Here is a 27,312-nt window from a genome sequence, read left to right on the forward strand (position 1 = left end):
TTAACTGGGAGAGAAAGAGAGCGGAAAAAAGCGGGTCAAATAAGGATGGCACTTTGAAGCCTGCCTGATTAGAGCAGGCAAACTTGCTTTCTGTATTTTTTAAAGTGATAATTTTCCCCCCATAAAACAATCTCAAGCACCTATTTTATTTAATGGAAGCTTTAGATCGTTATCAAAGAGCTATTTACTCGTATGTAATATTTTAATTAGATTATAGCCTCTATTTAACCCATCATGTGTGCTTTGATGCTCTGTGTTTTTCAGTGTTAAGCCTCAGAAGCGAGCCTAATCAATGCCGGACCTTTTTGAATTAATGAGGGACGGTGCCCTCTCTTTACATCTTTTTTATTTATTTATTTTTTCCCCTCTCCGTGCTGCCATAGAAATCAGTTCATTGAAGAAGGCTGTAAATTAGCATCCCCTTTCTGAGGCTGGGCTTTGATGTGGGTGCTGCTGAAGGACTTGGCAGAGCCCTGCCAATGAGCTGATGGAGCCACGCGCCGCAAACCGCTTAATCTTTTAATTGATCACCTTCCACACAACCTATTCTCATCGTTTTTTTTCTCCCCTTCTAAACCAGAATCCCGTTCTACAAACACTGCATGAATTGCTTTCCAAAAAGGGCGTAAGAGTGGCATGCATCCCCAACCCCATTAGGCTAAACACTCACAAATGAATGCTTGCTGCACATCAGACTAGAAGAGTCTCAAGGGCTGGTATGGAGGGTGGCTGGCATACACTGTAAGTCCGACAGTAACCAGACAACCCACCTATAAATGGCTTAATAAATTCAGCTACTTTAGAGTTGGCCTTAAAAGGTGATAATACTAGTGCTTACTTGCATAAAGCAGCTTAAACCATTTTTATAGGGAAAACGCTGCTAATAGAATGGGCCAGATGAGACTGGGCCAAATGTCAGCTAAAAACCCAGTAATACTTATGGAACTGGATATGGAACTATGCATCTACAGTACCTTCTTTGACATAATGGAGCCCCATGGGGATGATTTTGCGGTGTTGTGTATCCAGAAGCCCAGAACTATTCATGACCTCACAGCAATGTTCCAACATATACTGTGAACCCTTGCCAATAGAGGAACGAGTAGTGGCAGCAAAGTGGGGCCTTCCTGCCTTCCTACCTTTGATTATTGAAGATGCATTGGAAGAGCAAATGTCTACAAACTTAGGATGATTCATTGTGCCCCTGTGTCATCCCATCTGAGTACACCCCCTTAAGTTCTCTGTTTTTCAGGTTTCTAGAGCTGAAATATTACCATCTGGCTCAATAATAAGGGCATTAGTATTGGTATGCTTTTAAATTGAGTTTTATGTTGCTATCATATAGCTCAAGTGGTAATGTATTGAAGCAACCCTTCATGTCTTATGTTCCTACATAAGTTGGACTATTCTGGCTGTGAGGCTGGAGACTTTTGGTTTATATTTAATATAGACATAAGTTTGATAATACGTTTACTCATATAGCTTTAGTTCAGGGAGTTATATTTGCGATATCATTTTTTTAAAAATAATATACAGGTAAAGGTTTGGACACACCTTTTCTCATTCAATGTGTTTTCTTTCTTTTTATGATTTTTACATTGTAAATTTAATAAATGTGAAGCTTTACAGGAACACATGTGGAATTAATTTGTAAAAACAAACCAGTATATGTTTTTCAATGTAGATTCTACTAAGGAGCCACATTTAGCTTTGATGACAGATTTGAACACTGGAATTTAAATCTCAGTGTCTTCTTGAGGTAGAGTCACCTGAAATAGTTTTCTCAGCATCTTGAAGGAGTTCCTGGAGGTGCTGAACACTAGTTGCTGTGTTTCCTTCACTCTGTGAAGCTCTATTTCAGTTGGGTTTAGGTCAGAGGGTTGTGTAAAACAATCACCTTTTGTCTGTTTACTAAGCAGTTCAATATGTCTCCCTTAACTTTTTTCATGTATTTATTATTAATCACCAATGTAAAAAAAATACATTAAATATAGAAAACATTAATTTTAAACATGTGTCTAATATTTTTGTTGCAAGTATGCACTGTTTATTATTATTATTATTATTATTATTATTAATTTATTTATTTTATTTTATTTTTATATATTTAATTATTATATGGTTACGGCAAGGATGTAGTCAATGGAAAAGGCTCAGATTCACGCTGAATCTAAATTGGCGGGAATTTATAAATCCTAAAGAAAGTCTTCATATTGACTGTGCTAACGCTTTATTTAGTTTTGTGTTGTTCAGAATAACCCAATAACTTGCATTATTTTTCTCTTGCTGCGGTCAAACCAGTAAACCAGTGGCAGGTTTGACCGACATTTTCGGCTATTAACCGAAAATTTATTAAAAAAAATTATTAAGATTAATATACGATGTTCGGTAAGAACATTAGTCTTATAGCACTTTTACGGCTTATTTTTTTATAGATAATTAAGTCTTGTACGTACTGCTAAATTGCTAAATTCACCAATTGTAATAAGGTAATTAATAGAAGCAATAATAATAATAATAATAATAATAATAATAATGATAATAATAATAATAATAATAATAATAATCATCATCATAATAATAATAATAGTACAAAGAAGAGGAAGGAGAAGAAGAATTCAGAAACTATAGCAGTAATTACGTAACTAGCAATTTTAGTAATAATAGCATTACTGTCAACAATAACGGAAGTAGTAGTTTGCGCAAATGAAAAATAAAAATAGTAGGAGGAGTAATAATAATAATAATAATAATAATAAATGTTTTTTTTTTGTCTTAACATAAGTTACAAAATATGAGTATATTGTCACTTCCCCCATGTGTGAAATAAAACGTTTCGAAACATTTCAAAGACAAACACAGCTTTTGTTTGCAACAAATGTTTTGTTAGATAATTCATTTACTGTACATTATTTTAACATTAGTGGGTTTTGAACAGAATGTAGTATGGTGAAAATGGAAAAGGCGACACAGTGTAGGAGAAACTCAGCTGATCCACCGATCCATTGTTCTTTAAACAAGTGCTAAATATCCCGCTGCTATTTACAGATTGTCCATAAAATATTTACTACCCCCATATTCACAAAGTGAGTCATTACAGGTGACCCTTTAAAACCCTTAAAACAACCAAGTGGTAATAATAATAATAATAATAATAATAATAATAATAATAATAATAATAATAATACATAATGGTCATGCATTATTCTTAAATAATGTAGATTTTAGGGGGAAACTCCTCCTAAATGAATTTTGCTGATAATGCATGTTGGTTGAAAGCGCTTTAGTGACACAGCGTTAGGAGTCTGTTCTCTTATAAAAAATCAGAGAAAAAAAAAGTGAATATCGTGTCCTATCTAAACTGGCAATAATCCGTATACACATGTACAGAGTGAGGAGGAGCAGGTCTATAGTAAATGGTCAGGAGAGCAGATGTCCTCCTCGATGTCCACCTCGTCGTCGTTCTCTTCCAGTGTATACGTGTCCGGACTCCTCCTGCCGTCCGCCGCTCCCCTCCGCTCCTGCTCGCTCTCGCTCGATGTCTCCGCACATCTGTCCAGCTGTTCTCCGGGCGCTTTCTGCTCATCCTGCGTCTTCCGCAGCTGCTTCTTGTGTTTCATTCTGCGGTTCTGAAACCAGGTCTTCACCTGCGCGCCCAAGAACGAAAACACGTTTTACACACGCAGAATCCACTTGTGATCACATTTCTGTAAAGCTGCTTTGTGACAACATCAGTTGTAAAAAGAACTATTAAGTAAATTTGATTTTATTTGATTTGACTTGATCCACTGATCTGGACAGACTGATCTGACGCAACCTGACAGCTTTCAACGGGTTACAGTTTATTGATTAAAAAACGACAAAAATGTAATAAAAAAGAAAATATGATTATTTTTTTTATCAAATTGTTGTTTATTTGGTTTAATTAAGATTATACAAAAAACAGCACTTATAAAACGCATATTGTGTGGGTGTGTGAACAGAGCGGAATAAACTATATTACCAAAAAAAAAATTAAATTCTATGAAAACAAATTCTGTTCTGATTTAGATTTGACAAGCGGCATGAAATACGATAAACAAACTGCTGTTTTTACGTTCATTATTGTATTAGAATCCCTGTTAATGGTATAACATTTAATTCACTGCCGCCACATTTTACACATGGTGCAAAATCCCATTACAATTGTATTACTGCAATAGCCACATTAAAATATAAACAATACCTAAAAACAAAACAAATAACTGCGGGTGTTGTGCGTGTCTGTGTGTCGGGCGTGGGTCCCACCTGTGTCTCTGACAAGCTGAGTGCCGTGGCGAGCTCCACGCGCTCCGGGGTGGACAAGTATCTCTGCAGCTCGAAGCGCTTTTCCAGTCCGGACAGCTGCGAATCCGAGAATACGGTGCGTGCCTTCCTGCGCCTGCAGTGCTTCCCGGGCAGCTCCGGGTGAGGAGGAAACAACGAGGGCATCTGCATACCTGCAATAGTGTGAATACCACATACATTAATATAGTATTAATAGAAAAAAAACTAAATAAATACAACTAAATAAAAACTATAAAGACAATAATTGGTCATTTTATTATTTATTTTTATGTTAATGCTACTGATAATAATAATAATAATAATAATAATAATTCATTCTAAAAACATTACATTTTTAACACTACTGCTTGTAATAATAATACAATAATACTAATAATACATACAACAAAGATGATAAGAATAAAAAAGACGCAAAATTAGCTAAAAGATTCTAACAAATCAAATACAAAATAATTGGTAAAATAATAATCTAATAATAATCACAATTATTTAACCCCCAAAATATTGGTAATAGTTATCATGAAACATAATAAAAGACGATGGAAAAAAGCAACATAAAACATTTTAAAATAATAAACAAATGTATTTTCAGTAAATATCAGTTTTATTAACGGCGCGATTTACGGTAATAAATCTAATGTTTCTTTGGCATTTGAAACATAAACGAATTCTGAAACATGAACTGTACAACTGTAGATTTCTTTCTTGTTTGAGAATAACTGTTTTTTTATCTTTTGTAGGTATACAAAATTTTTGTATCTGTGTTTTTTTAAAGGTTTTTCATTAAAACGATGCGCAACAAAAACGCAAACATTTAATTGACAAGCTACCTAAAACTGACTGACGCTGTTTCTGCGCTTCTCCAGCGCACTTAGCTGGGGACCTGCTGCGCTCAATACTTTAATAATTGTGTTGCAATCCTTAAACCACAGACTCAAAACCTTATACACCAGAAACCGTACATGTTTACAGTCTGTCCCCAAACATCACCCACAGGCCCGGTGCGCTTAGACTACCCCTTACCCGAGGTGAAGAAGTAGGGATGATGCTCGGCTTTGTGGAGCGGGTGATGCGGATGTGGGGCGAGGATGGGGGTGGGCATGAGGGGGTATCCATACTCCAGCAGTGGCATTCGGGAGGCCAGCGAGCCCGAGAAGGGCGACGGGAAGGCTTCCCTCAGGGGCTTGGGTTTGTGCAGCAGGATGTCCTCGATGAAGAAGGACGTCGCCCTGTGGGCGGGCATGTGGGCACCGGCCGCCGTGTAGTTCCCGCTCATCCCTGCCAAAAGGCCCGCACGACTCTCCCCGCAGCTCGCAGCGCCCGCACCCGGCCACTCCACCTCGGTCAGTGCGCGCAGCGTCCCCCCGAAAAAAGCAGAACGGTGGACAGGTGTGTGCGGAACGCTGTCCGCCCTCAGGTACATTACTATTTATCCAAGCTGAGGGGTAGCAGCAGAGCGCCGTACAGACCAGCTTTCAGCCAATGGCGCCGCGGCGGGGCGGGGAACAGAATTAGTGCTTTATGGATTAATTATAGGGGCTGGGGTGGAGAGGGAGGACACATCCCCATGGGGCTCACAGAGCTCCTCCACACACTCACGCGCTCATTCACTCACACACACATACACACACCCTCGTGCTTTTTTGGGGGGGACTCTTTAGACTTCAAATCTTCAGATTGTGGTTTTATATGATTTTTTCCCCAAACAATTCGGTGGATTTGGAACCACCTTAGATCATTAGGGCTTAGATCATTAGTATATTGTGTCAGAGTGTGGATATTACTGAATAATATACATGCCTCTCTATATTTAGCGCCTTCTCCTTAGGAGATTGACAATTTTAATATTACAACATGCACTATGCGATAAAAAACGCCATTCCACTATTTACTGTTGCCCCAAAATACCTGAATTCAGACCTTACATCTACAACAATGTGGGCCGTTTGTTGTTATTTTATTCTCAGCACACAATGTGTCCTGGTTTTGTGTGTCACCTGTCCGGTGGCTCAATTTGTCCCTCAATGAAATGGCAAGTACAGCTCTGGAAAAAAAATTATAATAAAAGACCACTTAAAAACGATTAGTTTCTTTGATTTTACCAAATTGAAAACCTCTGGAATATAATCAAAAGGAAGATGTATGATCACAAGCCATCAAACCAAGCTGAACTGCTTGAATTTTTTGAACCAGGAGTGGCATAAAGTTATCCAAAAGCAGTGTGTAAGACTGGTGGAGAACATGCCAAGATTCATAAAATCTGTAATTAAAAACCAGGGTTATTTAACCAAATACTGATTTCTAAACTCTTAAAACTTTATAATATGAACGTGTTTTTTTTGTTGCATTATTTGAGTTTTGCATCTTTTTGTTATTTCAGCCATTTCTCATTTTCTGAAATAAATGCTCTAAATAACAATATTTTTATGTGGAATTTGGTAGAAATGTTGTCAATAGTTTAAATAATAAATCAACAATGTTCATTTTACTCAAATATATACCTATAAACAGCAAGCGCTATTTATATAGTTGTATAGGTAACATTCACACAGAAAACGAAAGTAGATGAATGAGATAAGAAAATAACGTGAAATTAGTTTTCTGATCAACATCGCCAGTGTTTTCTGATTCGCCAGTGTTTTTTCTGTGTCTTGGCGCTCTGTCACTCTGAAGCTGTGTATGATTGTGGAAGTGAGAGGGGTTTTATCTGAGAGGCCATAATGTGCTCTGATAACTGCCCTCACTCCGCCACACACAGGCGTGTCATTATGAGAGCTTCGTCCAAAATCGCTTACTTGTATTATACTTCTGGAGTGCCAGAGTACTACTTCACGCTCCACAGACATATAATAGATTAGCAGTAGTACTATGACAATATTATTATTATTATTATTATTATTATTATAATTATTACTGCTACTTATTGTGACCACTACTACTACCATTATTGTTGATCATTATTTTACTATTTTGTACAGAACTTTCCACTATGTAATGATTGCTACCAATGTTTATATTCATTTATTATTAGTAGTACCATAGTAGTGTAGAGATGGGTATAGTCTAAGGGCCAGTTTCCCTGAGTTTCCCTTGAGATTTTCAATTGACAGGAAAATTTAGTCTAGGACAAGGTTTAATTTCTGTCAACCAACCCTAAATCTCTGATGGTCTATAAAGAACAGGATGAAAAAAAGTACCAGATTAAAAGAATAAAATCCAAACATAGGTCTCAAAACAGGGATGTGGATATATTTGTATAATCCTCAAACTAAGTTTTGGTGTGCTTGCTTTGTTCCTACCACATGGTCACAAATGAGCGGCTTGCTACTTGACAAGCATTGTGCTACCAATTTATTCAGGAAAAAGATCAACAGCATAAAACAACATAGCCGTTTCCAAAACTGTGATCCTCTAAATTTGAAAACCCACTATTAAAAGCCCCAGAGATCTTCCTCCAAAAAGCTGTGTATGTATCTTTAAACCAAACAATGCAATGTGTTTCACAAAGTTTCACTGCTCACAACACTTATAGTGAATAGTAAATGGGGTCATAGTCAGTGCTTTTACAAAATAACCATTGTAGAATATATATGTACTATTTAGAGACAACATTTTCAGTGTACCCACCTCTGAGGAAAGTGAATTAGAATTAAATCTTTGTTTCCTGGGAGGGGGGGGGGGGGGGGGGGTCAGTGTCAAATGAATGTTTAGTTGCTACTAAACACTTGCTACTCAAGTATGGTAATCCTCCAAAAGTAGACAATGGAGTAGGCTATATGAATGCCTTGTTTGCTAACAACTATGCCTGCATCCAAAAACTCATGTTATACTTTACCTCTGTATAATTCTGTAGTGGCAAAGTCTACGTCAGTAGTACAATTTGACTAGTAGAAATTGTCTATGCACTTAAACAGGTGTGTACATTATTGATTTATATTGATTTAGTTGATTTATACAGTCATAGTACATATAACAAATAGTATTTCCAAAACCTCTAAAAATATGAGAAATCATGGGATGCTTACAGGATGTTGGTCATCAAATGCTGAGGGTTTACACCATGTCATGAGTTGTGCCCATGCAGTCTCATGAGTCAGTGCCTATAGGAAATAATCTTGAATAGAACATTATCCTATGTTCTGATATTGCTAAAGAACCAACAGCTCAATGTTAGCTAGTGTCAGCTTGTATTTTGGCATTTTTTTCCCCAAAAAAACTTATGTTAGAAAGGCTATGATTCTGCAATTTGATTCAGACATGACTAAGTGTTTTTTCTGCTTATTGTCGGAATACTGTCTGAGTAGGTGACTTTTCACAGCCTTAGTCAATCTGAAAAGTGCCACACTGTGGGTAAACAGGACAGTGTTTTTTTTATAGTGCTGTGTTCACTATCCCTGTCCCTGCACACAATCTTTAGCTCCAATCCTGAACCACTGTAACTGATCCATCTCATTATTACCTTTAGAAGTCTTTGATAAGCTGATTGAGTTGAATTACATTTGGGTTGAATTTAGCCTAGAATGTGATTTTAGGAACACTATCTATTAAAAAAAGTGCAAATTAGCTTATATAAGGGAGTTTGGGGACTTGAGCCTCGTTATAACATTCAGGTTTTAATACACAATAAACACCGGAGCCATGGCCTAAAATTAATCAGCGTGTGCGACAAAATTGGACGCCGACCTTAAATAAAGTATTATATCTGTTTTAATTGGAAGTTAAATTAAAATATGTAGCTTTACTGGACAAAATAGATGGACATTAGCGCGTTTTATTCTCCCCATAATAGTTACAAAACAGCTGTATTAAGTTATCAAAAGCTAATTAACGCAAGAAAAAAACTAACCGCTAAAATCGTTAAAACCGTTATTTTGGGCTATAATCACTAGTTATACATGTTTATTGATAAAATCCAGTTAAAATCATTGATAACCTTTTTTTCTTTTATTGCTCTCCAACAGTGGCCATTTCCAATGCGTTACTGTCTCACAATGATTGGGATCCGCCATTGGAAATGAAACCAAGGCTGCTTACATGCGAATGGAGCTAACTAGTTGCTTTTAAGGCAAAATGAGAAAGTAAATGAAGTAATGGTGATGAGATGGTCTTTACTGGGATGGTGGATGGAGTCCGGGCACTTAAGCAGCTTTAAACAGCCATTTAATCAAAGTGAAATGGGGAGTGTGTGCTGCCTTTCTCTAAGAGGATTGCAGGGTTACTGGCCGGTGCATCTCATGCTTAGCAGACCACTACACCCCACCTGACACGCTGTGTTTTATCTCTAAGTGGAAAACGTCTGGAGTCGTTTCTTGTGCCCTCAGAGAAGTTGTGACATTTATGCATGAATAAAATAAAACATCGGGGGTCTCAAATCACTCGCACATTATTTACTCTGAAAGGCTGGAACGCGTTTTTGTTGTCTGCTGCAAAAATAATGTATTCATGAATATTATATGTATATAATATATATTATTGTATAGATATATAGATATATAAACTATATAAATAGTTTCCGCCTCTGAGGACATAAATATGAGTTGCCGTTGCGTCGTAAATGGTTGCACTTTTAAGCAATTAAGAGTATTTAGGTGTGAAATGCTTTGTTCTATAGATACTTTCAAGTAAAACGGCGATGAAAAGAAACAGATGTTCGATAAAATCTTCACAGATAGATAGTTCCCAATAAAATCTTATATTTTCAGTTTTCTGAAGAGACAACTAAGGCTGGCTGCTCTTGATTGAAAATACAATGATTAAGACCTATTCTTGAATCCAAAGATTTGTTAACATGACAATCATACTAATCTACTTCTCATTCGCCCACAAATAGTGAACCATATTTAAAAGTGGGTAAATCGGAATACATGTGTGTAGTTTTTGGTTTGCGGTTATTTCTCTTTTACATTTTTGGAGTATTTTTGAGTATTATTATTCGTGTATGCGTTATTTTTTTGTCAACGAATGCACTATGGTTTCTCCCTTTGGACCTTTCTCTTGATTCATCTGTGTGAGTTTTATTTTTACATTGTTCCCTTTGGATCCCTTTAAAGCTTCTTTGCGACAAGGCCTTTTGTTAAAAGTACTATCTAAAAATAACCTATCCTAAATTGACTTGACCTGTGTTGTAAACACAGCAATCCCTGCTATCTTTACGTAATTTCTAATTAGACCACATTGAACTTGTACATTGTACATCTCCATCATCATCTTTTATATTCCCTGTTAAATGAGTATTCTCATTCTCAAGGCGTGCACCTGCAGTTTTCTGGAGGAAAGTAGAGACTTATTATTTACTTTTGGTTCCTTCTCAGGCTCATTTTGGACCAAAAAGTAAATAACCTGTAATATTCTGGCTGTAAATTGTTTTCATAAGGTCACAGTGTAGTGAACATATAGTGGAGTATGGACACTGGTTGACACATAAACACTCACACTTGAATCCACGATTATTTATTTCAATCACAGTATTTTTTTCATTCAAACCCTAGACCCTGGATGGTATTATTAATCTTCATCATCTCATCATCTCGCCTCCTAGTGAGGAGCTGGGTTTCTGGGGCATTCATGCATCCGGTAGGCACACATATAGAAAATACCTGCAACAGAGGAAGAGCAGGAGAAGCACATTCAGCTTTAAAACAATCAATATAAAGGATAATAAAATATCAGACAGAGAGTACACTCTTCACTTGGGCGGTTGTGTGCGGAGGAGGTAGCCTACCTGAAAAGAAGGTGAGCACCACCGCCACCCACCCGATGATGTAGGACCAGGAGAAGCGCCAGCTGCCGTAGCGCTTACCGTAATAATTCATAGTTACCCCCGTGTACACAGCCATGGCCAAGAACACGAAAAAGCCTGCACACAAACACACACCACAGCTTACACTCAGATTAATATTTTGGTCGGTTTAGTCCGAACGATATTTACGATTTTTTTTGTATTATAATAGTACCATTTTTTTTAATTATTAATTAATTTATTTATTTTTACTTCAGAGTGAAATTGCCTGTGTTGAACCAACCTACAATGGTAATTTAACACAAAATTTTTCATTTAACAGTTTTTGTTCAAGATTAGTGTAAACTACATTTGCACTACAACACAGTACACAATCGCTTACCTAAACTTACCTATTTAGCTTTCCATATAAATTACTAGTAGCCTCCTCAGACCTTAAAGACTTAATTGCATGCATTTTTATTTCTTTTTGCTATTTGGGTTTTTGGCACCTGATTAGTGTAAGAGCAAATAATTATCTTTTTACATGATGCAGTTTCTGAGAATTTCTTTTTTGCATTTTCTGCCTGTAAAGTGTAAAACAAAGGTAGAAACAACAATTCTCTTTGAGCAATATGGCTTATTTGAAGTGCTGCTTCAACAGAAGACATAACAAAGTAAAAACATAAACATTTACTGTATTTACTGTTTTACTCATTTATATTTCTGAACAAAATCAGAACAGCAACTCGTTTAACTCTTTGCCCACCACTAGGTGACAGTATAATGGCCTCATATGAGGACAACAGGCCCTTGTAGAGCAAAATTTAGTGTAACGTGTAGTGTAACGATTAAACACCAATTTTAACAATGCTGCTACTTTTACAAAATTACAATAATCTTTAGTAACAGTACCCTTATTTACAGTATCTTATCATCTATTTGTTAATATATTTATATTTTTTGTCTTGATGTTTATTGTGCTGGTGCATGTGCATTAGCCAAGAACAGGCCTGGAATTTTTTTTTTACCATTATTATTCCACATTATTGTTTACAGTTCAAACAGTACAAACAAACAGCAATTGTGTGATAGTTGAAAAGGCTACTCACACGAGATGAAGAAGAGTGTTCCAGCTGCGAAGGTTTTATCAAACCGTTCAAAGGTGGAGTAATGGATGAAGGCCATGATACCGATAATGATGCCGAAGAAGCACGCGAGCAGTGACAGGATCATGAAGGCACGCGTGGCATCCCAGTAGGCTGAGAACACACACAGAGGTCAACAAAGATCAGACAGTGGCCTGCAGAGTAGCTACACAGTGGCTAATGGCAGTTTTTACACCTATATATAAATTGAAATTACTCAAAAAGTCAATATGACTCTTCAGGTCCAACAACAACAACCCCTATTTAACATAATAAAAATAGTTTATATAGTTAGATTTACTAAAAGTACTAAATACACTAAATAACTGTTTTGCACAATTGCAGAACAGCATCATATTCACCAGGCTGTTTAGTTACTATTCAGGCCTAACCATGGAATGCATAGAGAGCCTTGTGGAGAAGGTGTCTGCATACATGTGCCTCATTGCTTCAGCTATTATGATGATTAGCATCGTAATGAGCCAATTAACAAGACCTCACATGCATATTGTTGTCAGGAGGAGGTCTCCTAATAACTCTAGGAGGGGCTTTATAGGACACTAAGGCTAGTAAAGTAGAGTGTGAAGGTAGATTACAAGAGAACTATATGATTAAAACCCGCCCATCACGTAAAATATTAATAAATTACATGCATGGCAATTGTTGAGACATATAAAGTACATGATATAGGAAGCCATAGAACAACATTGTGTATATTATGACAAACATAATTAAAATAAGGTTTGGATTATATATATATATATATAGGTGCCCTATCATATATAACTGTTCATAAAATGAATAATATATCATTTTAATATGACACTGTATCTCTTTTAGTATTTGTATGGGCATTAAACTGTAAACAAGATCAAATTTTAATAAAATATACTTATGATTTCACAATACACAGCTCTGGAAAACAGAATTAGGAGACCACTTCAGTTTCTGAATCAGTTTCTCTGATTTTGCTATTTATAGGAATATGTTTCAGTAAAACATTATTGTTTTATTCTGTAAACTACGGACAACATTTCTCCCAATTTCCAAATATAAATATAGTAATTTATAGCATTTATTTGCAGAAAATGAGAAATAGCTGAAAGAAACAAACAAAAAAAAAAAAGCAGAGCTTTCAGACCTCATATAATGCAAAGAAAACAAGTTCATATTTATAAAGTTTTAAGACTTTAGAAATCAATATTTGGTGGAATAATTAGGTGTTTTTTAATCACAATTTTCTTTAATCACAGGCATGTTTTCTTCCACCAGTCTTACACACTGCTTTTGCTTAACTTTATGCCACTTAACTTTATGCCACTCCTGGTGCAACAATTCTGGCAGTTTAGTTTGGTTTGATGGCCTGTGATCATCCATCTTCCTCTTGATTACATTCCTGAGGTTTTCAATTTGGTAAAATCCAAGTCGTCTCTTATTTTTTCCCAGATCTGTATATTTATACATACACCGTTTATACAAATGTCTGTGTGCACAACTTCTAATGAATAAACTAGTCTATTTGAACTGTTGAACTGATTGCTGAAACAGATGTGCAAATGCACATCTACACACACACACTCAGCTTGTCCAGCTCCAGTAGAGAAGTGTTGCCAATAGAATAGAAGTCTCTTCAGCAGAAAAACATATATTGGCTATTGCCACTATGCCTTATTCCAGGTATGGGCTAAATATGTATATATAAAACCCTCCAGCACTAAGCAGTGGAGTAGTGGAACTGCATTTTCCGGAAACAATGGAGCTCCACCCAGTAATTCTGGGATGGGATAAGAAGTTGGGAATGATGGCAATGAATGAGGTCAGGTGGTGATCATCCAATGTCTAGTGTTCTTATGAATGCAATTAAATAATGTGATCCTTACAGCATTGTTCCGAAATCAAGTAGAAAGTCTTCGCTGTACAGTAGAGACAGTTACTCCAACAACAGAAGGATAAACAATTTTAATACTATTGATTTCAGAACAAACGATAAACACTTTTGTCCATATCGTGTATGTACCTGCTCTGTCTACAGCAGGTTTGCTCTGGCCATTTATGTTGACCTTACAAAGAGCATTTCAGCCCTGACTGCTTTTAAATGAAGCACAAAAGAGGGCAGCCAATTAGGACGCATATTATTTACATATATCAGGCTTAAAGGCACAGTAGCAAAAATAACCAGTTCTTACGCAGAATAGAGATGAAAAAAATGGATAAAAGTAAAATAGAGTAAGAAAATTCTGTTTTTTTATTTTAAACCACAAAAATGCAGAATTAAATGTTTTTTTTTGGTAGAATTAAAAATATATAGAAAGTAGAATATAGGGTATTTAAAATAACAATTTACACAATAGCCATAGCCTTAAATAATTAACAACCCATTATTATACAAAATAAACAGTATAATGATATGATAAAAATATATGTATATACTTTCTCTCTCTATATAAATATATTTACACTTTACACCACAGGACAGTGAAGAGTGATGGAGTGGTAAACAGAAGGAAGAGTGTTAGCCTCACCGATGCTGTCCGTGTGTGTGAAGCATTTGCCAGGCGTGCAGTATCTCCACAGGCCCTGGTGCATGAAGTTGTTTGAGTGACGGTACTGCATCCAATAATCTGTTGCTGTGGAAACGATCAGGAGTATATTCCCCACTCCGGCACAGAACAGCCCTCCTCCCATAAAACTGTACATCCTGCGACTGCACACAGACTATACACACACACACACACACACACACACACACACATAGAAGAACAACAGGCATGTATACACACCCGTGCACACATATCAGTGTTGTGTTAGCATCAAGGGCCAGAGCTAGCCCCTCTTATCAGCCCAGCTCTTCACTCTGAGGGGCCTAAGTGTCTGTAATTGCATTGTAATGAACACATTATTTCCACTGAGTGAACTGAGAGGTCACAATCATGAAGCGACCACCACAGTGCCCCCCTCTGTTTCTCTCACACTCTCTCTCTCTGTCTCTCTCTCCCTCGCTCTCTCATTTTATCTCTCACTGACTGCCTTTCTATATGTGTCCCCTAGTTTCTCTGTGTGTATATCAGTTTATCTGTCTCTTTATCTGAATCCATGTTCTAGATCTATCTGCCTTTTAATATAATTTCACTTTCTCTCTCTCTCTCTGTCTGTCTGTCTCTCTTTCTCTTTATTTGTCTGTCTATCCATCCATCCATCCGTCCATCTGCCTTTATCTCTCTCTGTTTCTATCTATCTATCTATCTATCTATCTATCTATCTATCTATCTATCTATCTATCTATCTATCTATCTACCTTTTAATTTATAATTTCAGTTTCTCCCTCTCTGTCTCTCTTTGTCTCCATCCATCCATCCATCCCTCTGCCTTTTAATATCCATCCTCAGTTTCTCTGTGTACATATCAGTTTCTCTCTCTGTCTTTGTCTCTATCTGTCTCTCCATCCATTTATATATTCTATATATTCTCTGCCTGCCTCTCTCTCTCTCTCTCTCTCTCTCTCTCTCTTCTATCCTCAGTTACCAGTAGAGGGCGTCACAGTTTTTACCCTATCCACTGAACGCTGGATTCACTGAAAATCCTTAAGCTGTGTATCATTTAAAGTCTGTAGATGATGTTGTTAAGTTACAGGCTGCATTATTAATACTGTTGATTTTTTGCCGCATTATTGGTAGCTATGAGAAATGTAATATGGAAATATTACAGCACAAAAGTTTCATACTGCACAGTGTTCACATTCAAATTATGACAGATAGGAGCAGTGTATAGCGAGGAATCTTCAATTGATCAAATCAATTTATTGATAGGGAAAGGCACAATTTGTTTGCATCATACCTTTACCAAATCTATACACCATATAATCTCTGCATTAAAATGACTATGTACCTAAATAATTAACTAACTAAAAAGATAACTGATGTCACGTCTTTGCTCATCAGTCCTGTATCTAATCTAATATTGATGATACTGATAACTGTTGCGTGTATGCCTTTTTTTTTTTTTTTTTTTTTTTTAGAGAATTTACAGGTTTTGATTAGTTTAACTGTTACACTGTTTAATAATAACATATGAACACTTATACATAAAAGTGTGTATATCCCTGGGGAAATAAGTGAACAAATCCAGACAGAAAACAGACCTAAACCATTTTAGAGCAGAATTTATATTTATTTACTAAAGCGTTTGTTTTAATTTTCCCCAATTAGTATTAGTCATGCAAATAGTAGTCATGCATTAAACTCTACAGAAGTCTCATTAGACCAGAGGCCCCAAACTGTTACATACAACTGTATTTATTTGCACTGATCCAGACCAATGTCTCTATATAAATACATATCTATGTATTTAATATACGGAGCCCAATCTTTGTATGTAGTTGAATCAACAGGCCTGTGACACAGCTCAGTCCCTGTTCTACGGTAAGTTCTATGGTATAAAACACAGGAAATATTCAAATTCCATAGAGTACGCATTGATGCTAGGAAAAGGCTTACACTTACCTTAATCTATGGGACTTTCTAACTCCGTGTTGAAAAACTGAGGGGTTTGTTTGACAAAATACACCAAGGCCCCGTAATGGCAGTGCCGGCAGCGATCCAGCAACTCTTAGCACCAGCGTTTAGCAGCTGAATAGGAAGAACAAACGAGGCGCAGAGACAAAAGCAGAGGCAGAGACACAGCCAATCAGCTGAGGCTAGTTTTGTGATTTTGGAATCTGCTGAAAAAACAGAAATAAAGCAGTGTGCAGTCTGAACTGATCCTGATGACTGCATGTTTTCCATTGAGCAGTTGGAGCCAACCTCCCTATAGTTGAAAAGAGGCCAGGCGGAAAATGTGGACTAGTGCTGCTGCTGCTGGACCAGGCAAACTGCAATTATATTATCAAAATAAATCGTGATTAGGGTTTTATAGCATTATGCCGTGGGGATGTGTAGGCTGCTGATTAAACTTGGGCAGGTCCTAAAGTGTTGTTGTGGAGTCAAACCCAATTTTAATGATTTTTGGTTTATTACATAATTTGAACAAACAAACTGTTCCTTACACTGTGACAAAATTTCTTGCTTAATGGACCAATAGAAATACTTCAAAAGGACCTGAAATAAACTCTTTTTAAATTGACTCTTATTGAAAGTTTAGACATTTTTTTCTCTCTCCTTTAAAGTTGCTGTTTTGGAGATACTTGTTTTTCATCCGACTATATACTGTATGTATTGTACTGTATTCTGAGACATATCTTTACAGTTTTGCAAAAAAGAATAAAAAAATAGAATAAAACAGCAATGTTCATTTTACTCAAACCTATAAATCGCAAAATCAGAGAAACTGATTCAGAAACTGAAGTGGTCTCTTAATTTTTCCAGAGCTGCAATATATCAACATATTACAATATATTACACTATATGTACATTACTGAAACACTGAATGTAGGTTATTTAGGTATAAAAAAGTAATTTCTGTATAAATCGGTCAGTTGGGGTAAATATCTTGGGAATTGTATGACTGTAAGTTTATAATTAGCCTGTTCATCCATCAGTAATCTATGAGTCATACATGTCCACTTACCTTCTTTAGCATGCAGACAAACCAGACAATATAATTCATAAGCCTGTGCACAACACAAATACATCAAAACAAAGCACTTCTTAACAAACATTGTAGTAGCTAATGCGCAATACCATAAAATGCCTCTCATATATTAGAAGGCAGATAATAATTCAGCCTGCGTTACAACTGGCCTCTTAAAGTGAGCTCAGGTTTGCTTTCCTGGGCTCTTATGTGCGTTAGAGGCTGTTTTCCCCTGCAGGAGGGGGTCCGTCCTCTCTGCTGCTCACGGGGCCTGAAGATGAAAGCACCTCAGTGGCTCCATTACCTGCATTAGAGCAAGTTGCTCAGACCAATTGACGACTTCAAAATGCAACAGGAAAGGCTTTTTTTTCAGAGATGTGAGTGGCGTACTTGCGTCTAACTTCATTTTTATAGACCACCGCCTATTTTGTTCCATTTCAACCGAGCTGGCAGAGGGGCATTTGATATCATCCCGAACTATCAAAGTGGCCAATATGTCTCGGCTAGAGAGAGGGAGCAATTCTTCCTCCAATCCAGCTGGCTTTTCAAAGATGAATTTGTTATGGCGCATGTGTATTAAAGCACATCAGTGGAGGAAAAAAATAAAAGAAAGATCTGGATACCCACGGCTGAAAGATCATGTCTGAGGAGGATTCAGGAATGGATTTTGCTTCTTCTTTTTTTCATTTTGCATTTATGCTTTACGCCATGATGCTGCTTATGCAAACATGACTGTGTGGTCAATGGCAATTAGGATATTTGTCCCCCTATTATTATTTTTTTTTCACCAAGCACCACTGTTAGGAACATCCTCTGATCCTTTATTAGTCTTGTATGGCATCTAATAATACAAAGGCTACCAATACTAGGTTTAGAATGCGAACAAATATTAATAGGTTGGTCTCTAAAGGTGGAATGTAAAAAAAAATGCTGGCTTAAACAGTGAGTGTCCATTGTAATTTAGTGATTATACATGGGAATAAATGTTTTAGTTAGCAAGCTTATGGCAAAGCAATGCCAGTTCACACATTTCCACCTGAAATTACCCTGCAAATCAAGCTAATACCTTGGGATATGTTTGTGCATTATTGTATCATCATGCAATGTCACATACACTGCACAAATGATATGCCGGCAAGGGAAATCATTTTAAATCAAGCCAATGTATCTTAAATTTCTCATTACGAGACTGGAATGAGAATATTATAGTTATTATAAAAAGACTATTCAATATGTTTTTAGAGATGAACATATCTTATTATTCAATAGAATTTAAAACATTTTACTTAATTCTTAAAGCAAGTACAATTTCAACTCAGCAAATAATAAAAACAAATATGCTCATAGAAGTCTTATAACATACATACATTTTGCAGACTCCGTCCCAGATTTCCTTACTATCCTTAGCTAACATATCCACCAGCTTACAGAAAGGTCACTGCAGATATCAGGCTATTTGTCGGGGCCTATGTTTGTGTGCCCCTTTCACTCCCTCTTTCATTATGCCACACAATACAAACCTGTTTCCAGGCCCTGACCTCTTAAACATAATGCATGCAGCCCGAGAAATGTCTTTGAGGCCTTTAAGTTGCCAGCCGCATCCCCTCCTAAATGCTTAAATCAACTCTTTAGAATTTCATTTCGCAGCCTTCGGTTGCCTAATTTGTACAGCAAGTGCTTTCAGCGTTTTTCCCAGCATTTAAGCAGCGGCCTTAATCAAAAGAGCATGCAGCCGATTCCCCCTCTCGTCCCCGGCAGACAGCACCATGGATGTGGAATAAAACCCTTCCACTTAACCACTTAGATGAATATATCAAGAAACTAATTTGCCATTTTAATTGCATGATTTGAGGAGGCGCTGCCTCGCTTTGCCTCTTCCATTTTGGTTGATTTCCAATGTGAGCACACATTAGATTGATCTATGAAAGACTGCAGAAATCACAACACTTAAGTCTTTTCATTTCGCCGTAATTAGATAATTGAAATTCCTGTCACTGTCTCTACACTTTAGCAAAACACAAACATTACACACACCAGAGATGGAAAGGGATTGCTTTTTATTCCCTCCACTTTCTACTTTTTCTTTTTCCTTTTTTTTCAAAGTTGCTTTTACCTCTCGTTTTGATTTTTTCCTTTTTTTTTCCCTTTTGCTCTTACAGAAGCCAAAGCTTCATTCCATCTCCCAAAGCCAGAAATAGCGCAGTGCATGTCCATTTTGTTGAGATTTAGCGGGCCCATTAAGTGATTGCTGGCTGAAATGACAGGGCACATTTCTCCTGATACACTCCGAGAAATACGGCTGCCGCACATTAAGGAAGCATTACTGGAGCCCATTCTCCTCCAGCTGCAAGGATATCCATTAAGGTGGCTCACAGCTCTAAATTTTTCCATTTTCTCTCTCACTAAACTTGACTTCGTGTATTATTCCCTCCTCTGTTTTGTAATTTGCAGCAACAAATTATATCAGGAGGGAAGCTATCTCTCGCCATGTGTTCCCTCTCGCTGCCGCTATTTTCTGTGACTGATTCTGAAGTGTCAAAATGGACACATCATTAGCGGATAACCAGGTCTGATGGACAGATGCTTAAGAGTTCTGTGCAGTCGGGCAACTTTTCTGCTGCAGCCTCGAGAAAGGCTTGGGAGATGAGTCGCTCAGACACTGTGAATCATGTGATGACAACATTTGATTTTTATGTTCAATTGGGAGAGCAGCTAGTGTGCCTCGTCTCGGAGAGCCATCATATTGAACGCTTTAGACGTTTCCTTGCTTTAACACACCTGCTTCGACCTACAGTATCAGCTGATTTATCCAGCCTCATTGTGAGGAATAAGGTGCTTTAGACAAATGATTCTTTAGAGTCCTACATTTTTCTTTTGTTTCCTTCATTTTTGTGGCCCAAGGTTAACTTGTGATGTTTCTGTCATAAGTCAGATTTTTAGTCATAATTTACTGTTATCTGATGTGATAATAATTGCCTTATATTATTTTAGACATTTGGACCTATAGTGTACGTCTCATTCAATGTTTTTTCTTTTTTATTTCTACACTGTAAATGAATACTGAAGTCATCCAGACTATGAAGGAACACATATCATGTAGTAACTTAAAAGTGTCAAACAAACAAAAATACTCTGTGAAGCATTTGGGTGGCTCTTATCTGGGTTTAAGCTGTTAACTTGCGCTTTCTGAGGCTGGAAACTCTGATGAACTTATCCTGTGCAACAGAGATAACTCTTGCTCTTCCTTTCCTGATGAGTGCCAGTTTCATCATAATGTTTTTGATGGTCTTTGCGACTGCACTTGAGGTTCCTTTCAAAAGTTCTTGATTTTTTTTGTGTATTGACTGACTTTCACTTTAAAAAAAATATATTTTTAAGAAGTACTAAACTTCTTGTAAGTTTGAACGGAACCAGTTGCAGGACTAAAGTTATTTTGGTTGAAAAGGACTAACTGTGTGTATGGAGTGACAGTTATTGAAGCATTGTCCTTGTGTGACTGTTTAAAATACTGTTTTTGTAAGAGCATTTGTATGTTAAAAAGCAAACGAACAAACATAATGTTCAATGTTATGCTTATTAAAATGATTGACTCGAGTTCACCTCAACCTGAGACCTAAACAAAACTAAGACAGCTCATCTCTAGACCAAAACCTGGACTTAACAACACTACAACACTAGTAATTACTACATAATTACACTAGTACTTCTCTACAGTACGTCCTAGTGCCATATTTCAACCCAGATCTTCAAAGCACACATGGGTGATGCTCCATCTAGTCCTGGTGCTCACATGCTTATTATAGGCACTTCTGTCCATGAACAGGGAACCTCATTGATACTCTGATTGGTCTGTGGCAACGTATCCCTGTACACTCACTGCCTAATATATCCCACCCCTTGACAGGTGCTTTTGTAATCAGATAATCAATGTTTTTCACTTCATGTCAGTGATTTTAACATTATTGCTGATCAGTGTATCCTAATATTATTATTATTCCCACTGAAATGATTCCTCAGCACACCCAGTGGTGCACTAAAGGACGTATTACTTAGGCACCCAGCCTGCCATCACCAAACACAGCCACATGACTAAAATCAATATAACATATAGCAGATTTTTAGTAACCAAATGATACATTCTTTTTTCACCTTGATTACCTGCTGCTTTTTAAATAATTTTATTTCTAATTTTTCCCATTTTCTCCCCAATTTACACGGCTAATTACCCAACCCACTTATTAAGACTCGCTCTATCACTAGTAATGCCCCAACACACCAGGAGGGTGAAGACTAGCACATGCTTCCTCCTATACATGTGAAGTCAGCCACCGCTTCTTTTCGAGCTGCTGCTGATGCAGCATTGCTGAGCAGCCAGAGCGCTCGGAGGAAAGCACAGCGGCTCAGTTCCGATACATCAGCTCACAGATGCCCTGTGCTGTGGACATCACCCTAGGAGTGATGTGGGGAGAGAGCGCCATCTACCCTCCCGGAGGGAACAGGGCCAATTGAGCGCCTCTGAGCGCCGGCAGCTTGATGGCAAAGCTGCATGAGCGGGGGTTCGAACCTGCGACCTACTGCTCATAGTGGCAGTGCTTTAGACCGCTGGACCCCTCGCCACCCACCTGCTGCTTTTTAACACCTTTTACCGTCAAATACCATCTCAGACCATCTGAAACCAGCTACCAGCAAAAGCCTGTACTGGACTGGATTTTTGTTTCAGCTTAAACTGCTTTTTGAACTGGCCCCTATACAAAGTGCCCAGTTAGGACATAGGTCATTTACAGCACTGTGATAAAAATCAGCCGGTTTAATTCTAAGACACACCAGATAATCAGTGTTATTCACTTCATCCTCAGTAATTTTACCGTTATTGTTGATTCCTTAGCACACTCAGTAGTGCACCAAATGACGTACTGCTTAAGCAATTCTCAGCTATAACGACTAAAAGCTTAAATGTGTTCAGATTCTGTCTTCAAATAAAAGAAAAATCACTCGCCCATTCCATCACCAAACAGAGTCGCTTAAACTCACAAACAAACAGACATGGCCTTGTTCGGTTGCTGAGAAAACACGAGCCACTTCAGGAATGGCCTCTGTTCAGAGCTGGTCCCCTGCTGGGGTGACATTCTGATTGCGCTTTACCCATTAATGCTGCTATTGTTGCTTCTGCGGACTCATGGAGTCCTATGAGAAACTCAATAGGTGTTTTTAATAAAAGGGCCTATTTTGTAAAAAAGACATTTCTCTCACTTTTTATAGTGTTTGATATAGAAATTGTTGTAGATGTAAATGTTGAAAATGTCCCATTCACTCTCGAATCCATACAGTCCAGGTATGAAAACAACCCTAAAAATCAACACATAGAGTTTAGCCCATGTATCATCAATGCTACAGTCTGGTCAGCTCAAACTGGTCAAGCTGGTTAGACTGTTTAATTAGCTTAGCTGTTAACCAGTTTTTGTTTACTTAGATGGTTTATTTGGTTTACAAACATAATTAAAAACAAGTTTGGCCATACATCATAACTAGCATCATCAAGCTGGTTGAGCTGCATGACCAAGACTACAATACTACAATCAATTTGGTCAAGTACTGGTTAATCAGCTAGCTTCTGAAGCTTTTCAAGACATGAACTGTCAAAAACCAGATCAGACTATCTGAAACCAGCTACCAGCTAACACTATAGTATTGAGCTGGATTTTTCAACAAGTCAGTGTTTTAGCTTAAACTGTCCATAAAGTTTTAAAAGTTCAGAAATCAATATTTGGTTACTTGGTTTTTAATTACAGTTTTCACACATCTTGGCATGTTCTCCTCCACCAGTCTTACACACTGCTTTTGGATTACGTTATGCCACTCCTGGTGCAAAAATTCAAGGGGTTCAGCTTGGTTTGATGGCTTGTGATCATTTATCTTCCTCTTGATTACATTCCAGAGGTTTTTGATTTGGTAAAATCAATTAAACTCATCAATTTTAAGTGGTCTCTTATTTTTTTCCAGAGCTGTATATATCAGTGTTCAGAGTACAGAGACAAAAGCAGTCTGAAATATTAATTATAGCTGCTTTTTATGAAAATATTCCTTCTCAAACTTTAAAAAAAAGACAAGTCCAAGATATATCTCCTTTTTCCACTCGCCATCAAACACTTCGCTTTTTCAAGCTTCTTCTTTTATCTCTCTGTTTTTACGCATTTACGCAAATCTAGTCCAAATACAGCTCCATCTCACTCCGGCTTTGCGTCACACGGCTGCGGAGGTGAACTAACACCCAGACAGGGACTCCCAGTGAGGGAGCTACGTCATTTAATTAAGTTCTCACCAGCTATTTAAACCCTCTAAGTATTCTAGATGAAGAAGAGGCTACAGCTTTATCTGCCCGAAAGGACTTTTCCCAGGTAGATCAGTGCAGGAGCAGGTAATCCAGGCAGGATAGGGAGAGGAAACAGGGCTTAGAAACGCACCAGTGGGCCTTTCAGCAGGCACCACGCCAAGCTGGATGACCTTTCTTTTAGCTAACGCCCCACGCCACGCCGAGTTATTGCTTTAAAAGCACTCTGTTGCCAAAGCAGTGCCGAAACGCAATGCCGTGGGTTCTCACGCGGGTGTGCAGCTAATAAAACATTCAAACATTTATGGAGAGAATTGCGGTGCGCCAGACATCAATAGTTTCATTCAGTGCATCGATTTTTGTTATTTTGTCTAAATGAATTGCTGCTTGATGAGAAACACTCACCTCCATGCTTGTATAACACATGGCATAGATTGTGAAGTAGCTTTAAAAACCCAAACTAAACATCACACAGCACCTTATTCCAGAGGTGATTGTTGTGGCCTCATAAACATTCTGACTTTAATGATATCCTAAGATTGCTTTTCAACAGTAATTACTTGGGAAAGAATGTAGACTGAATCCATTATTTCTAAATGATAACAGTGAGAAATGCAAGTCTGGAGCTACTGGCGGTTCTGTAGATAATAGTGGGTGAAATATTACCCACCAGTTAAGGCTTATTTACTGTATACTCCTATTTATTTCAATAATGAGTATGTCTCACTGCCCACATAGTTCTTTAAAAAAAAAAAAAAATTTATCCCATTTTCTCCACAGTTTACACGGCCAATTACCCAACCCACTCATTAGGACTCCCCCTATCACTAGTCATGCCCCAAGTCAGCCACCACCTCTTTTCAAACTGCTGCTGTTGCAACATTGCCGACTAGCATCACAGCACGCTCGAAGGAAAGCACAGCGATGAATGTTAAGCAATATTTAGAGTACAGAGGGCAGTTCAGAGTTAAAGATTTTGACAATAACTAACTTACCACAAAAAAACTTGAACTTGTTTTGCTTGAACTAATGGCTACACTGCCCCCACAATATACAGTGGTAGTGCTCTATTCCAATTATATCCTTAATTCTTCAGAGAATGTGCACAGATATAATAATCTTTCATAAACTGTCAATGACCTTTATTGATGATGTTGAACCATATTAATATTCATATTTTAAAATTATTGGTCTTCCACTAAGATTTTCTCTTGTACTGACAAACAAACAAACTAAAAAAATGTTTTATCATTAACTCATTTTACTTTTGAACTGTTGTACTGTTGTCTTAGATGTTGGACTATCTCACACAGAATGACCTTTGTGCCTCAAAGCCATCATATTGCTAAATTTAAAACAAATTGACTACAGGTATTTTTTTATGTTTTTTTTTTTTTGCCTATTGTTTTCTTTGTGCTGTTGTGTACCCAATGTGAAAAGACACTTGGGGATGAATAATGTGGATTTAATTTAGTTGGGTTCCCACAGTGGACTAATACGCTTTGAATTACAGCTAAAAATGGTCTATTTTTTAACTGTTATAGCTTTAGGGAGACTGTTTTACCCAACGAATTTAGATGAAATAGAGCTCCAGGATTCAGTCAGAAACCAACGAGGCAGATTTAAGTTGACTCTCCCCTAATTTTTCGTCTTGGACAGTTGCCTGCTGTTTGACACATTTTTTTTTATTTGACTATTCAACGTGTTGTGGATTTTTTATTTGTATATTTTTATTAATATATTTTTTCTCTTTCTTGTCAGTATATGTTTGTTTATGTATTTGTTCATATTGTCTGTATATCTTAAACTGATAAATAAAGAAATAAAGCAATTGGGAAAAATTCTACTGGAGGTTCAAATATAACTAAAATGTTAGTTATATTTCGTACCAAACATTACTTTCAGAATCAACATCTGAATATACTGTATTAGCAAATCTATTTTATAAGTAATTACTTTTCGCTATCAATCAATTCCTCACCAGTTTCCCATCCAGGCAGCCAATGCGGCCTGCTTTTTTTTTTTTTTAAACATATGTGCTTGTGTCGATATTGCTGCGGGTGGGCCTCATCCCAAAGTGAGCACACTCCTGGCTCATTCAGATCGGTGTGGTCTAATTTGTCCTTTGCTCCCACTTTTATCTCCGTCACAAAAGAGAGGTCTTCACGGGTCAGTGGCCGTGTCCGCCTGAAAGGCTGCGGTTTGTGTAAGTCTGCTGCGGTCTGTGTAGTGCTGAGGCCTGGAGCTCGACCCTCCCTCTCTCTCTCTCCCTCTACCGGCATGTGCTCTCACAGCTGGACCCCCTGCACCACAGTCCTGCATGCTGAGCTCCAGGGCCTCACTATGGGGGGGATTTCACCCAGACCATCACTACAGCAGAGCAACAGACCAGTCACTGTTACTCCTTCCTGTTTCCTCCCAGTGCTTTAGTGTCCCTTAAAGCCCTCTCTCAATCACCCACCACGTCCTCTTTTGTTGCAGCGTTTATTCTGTTTCTCACAAAGCCGCTTAAACTTGTCGGACGGGTGTATAGTGTGGAGTGCTCCACGTCGAAGGCAGCTTGTGCCGCAGCACGTCTGCTCACCCTGCAACAAAAGTCATTCACTTTGGAAAGTAACAAGTTACTTTCAGCCTGAAAAAAAAGTGATGGATTAAGTGCTTTCAAACCCTGTCAGGCATTATTTATTTCCATTTAAAATAAAATCCAGCTCATTTCATCCACACAGGTTACTGTAGTTTTGAGTTTACCTATAATCTCACTTTTGTTGATTTGTTACTGTACAAGATGTAAGATTTTATTCATTTTATTCATATAGAAATTCAGTACAATAGAATGCATCATCACCAAGTGTCCGATATATTTAATTATAAACAGCCCTGAAAAAAAAAAATAAGAGACCACTTATAAATTATGAGTTTCTTTGATTTTACCAAATTAAAAAACTCTGGAATATAATCAAGAGGAAGATGGATGATCACAAGTCATTAAATGTAGCTGAACTGCTTGAATTTTAATTTAATTGTTTGCACCAGGAGTGGCATAAAGTTATCCAAAAGCAGTGTGTAAGACTGGTGAAGAAAAGAACATGCCAAGATCACATGCATAAAAAAACTGTGATTAAAAACCAGGGTTATTCCACCAAATGTTGATTTCTAAACTCTGAACTTAAAACTTTATGAATATGAACTTGTTTTCTTTACATTATTTGAGGTCTGAAAGCTCTGCA

At 37.4% G+C, this 27,312-nt stretch overlaps 3 protein-coding genes across 5 annotated transcripts in view; 1 reads left to right on the forward strand and 2 right to left on the reverse strand.

The window, feature by feature from the left end:
- jhy (junctional cadherin complex regulator) overlaps nucleotides 1-27,312 on the forward strand; it is a 56,598-nt gene that overhangs the window by 22,624 nt on the left and 6,662 nt on the right. Inside the window, exon 9 of one of the 3 annotated variants that reach the window (XM_007258118.4) lies at nucleotides 265-1,632. The exons of 1 other annotated variant lie outside the window; for it this stretch is intronic. The gene's annotated coding sequence lies outside the window, so the exon portion shown is untranslated. Of the gene's footprint in view, nucleotides 1-264; nucleotides 1,633-27,312 lie in introns of those variants that run through there. One more of the 3 variants, XM_007258119.4, reaches the window with a different exon arrangement.
- bsx (brain-specific homeobox) lies at nucleotides 2,786-5,770 on the reverse strand. Its single transcript, XM_007258116.4, has 3 exons — nucleotides 5,350-5,770; nucleotides 4,288-4,478; nucleotides 2,786-3,647 (listed from the first exon to the last, which is right to left on the reverse strand). Exons 1-3 carry the CDS (start codon nucleotides 5,747-5,749, stop codon nucleotides 3,408-3,410), a joined length of 831 nt encoding a protein of 276 aa, XP_007258178.2. The 5' UTR covers nucleotides 5,750-5,770; the 3' UTR covers nucleotides 2,786-3,407.
- On the reverse strand, nucleotides 10,761-16,856 carry lim2.1 (lens intrinsic membrane protein 2.1). Its single transcript, XM_007258115.4, has 5 exons — nucleotides 16,692-16,856; nucleotides 14,715-14,907; nucleotides 12,157-12,306; nucleotides 11,048-11,182; nucleotides 10,761-10,922 (listed from the first exon to the last, which is right to left on the reverse strand). The coding sequence occupies exons 2-5, from the start codon at nucleotides 14,887-14,889 to the stop codon at nucleotides 10,861-10,863; spliced, it is 522 nt and encodes a 173-aa protein (XP_007258177.1). The 5' UTR covers nucleotides 14,890-14,907; nucleotides 16,692-16,856; the 3' UTR covers nucleotides 10,761-10,860.

This window comes from Astyanax mexicanus, chromosome 20 (assembly GCF_023375975.1).
Source record: "Astyanax mexicanus isolate ESR-SI-001 chromosome 20, AstMex3_surface, whole genome shotgun sequence".
Classification (NCBI taxonomy): Eukaryota; Metazoa; Chordata; class Actinopteri; order Characiformes; family Acestrorhamphidae; genus Astyanax; species Astyanax mexicanus.

What these genes read in the sequence shown, in the direction of transcription:
- lim2.1 (XM_007258115.4), bottom strand. Translation starts at nt 14,889, where the DNA reads ATGTACAGTTTTATGGGAGGAGGGCTGTTCTGTGCCGGAGTGGGGAAT. An exon ending in AACACTCTTCTTCATCTCGT is followed by an intron (nt 11,183 to 12,156) that starts GTGAGTAGCCTT and finishes GTTTGTGTGCAG; the next exon opens with GCTTTTTCGTGTTCTTGGCC. An exon ending in GGTGCTCACCTTCTTTTCAG is followed by an intron (nt 10,923 to 11,047) that starts GTAGGCTACCTC and finishes CCTCTGTTGCAG; the next exon opens with GTATTTTCTATATGTGTGCC.
- bsx (XM_007258116.4), bottom strand. Translation starts at nt 5,749, where the DNA reads ATGTACCTGAGGGCGGACAGCGTTCCGCACACACCTGTCCACCGTTCT. An exon ending in TCCCTACTTCTTCACCTCGG is followed by an intron (nt 4,479 to 5,349) that starts GTAAGGGGTAGT and finishes ACACTATTGCAG; the next exon opens with GTATGCAGATGCCCTCGTTG. An exon ending in TCAGCTTGTCAGAGACACAG is followed by an intron (nt 3,648 to 4,287) that starts GTGGGACCCACG and finishes TTGGGCGCGCAG; the next exon opens with GTGAAGACCTGGTTTCAGAA.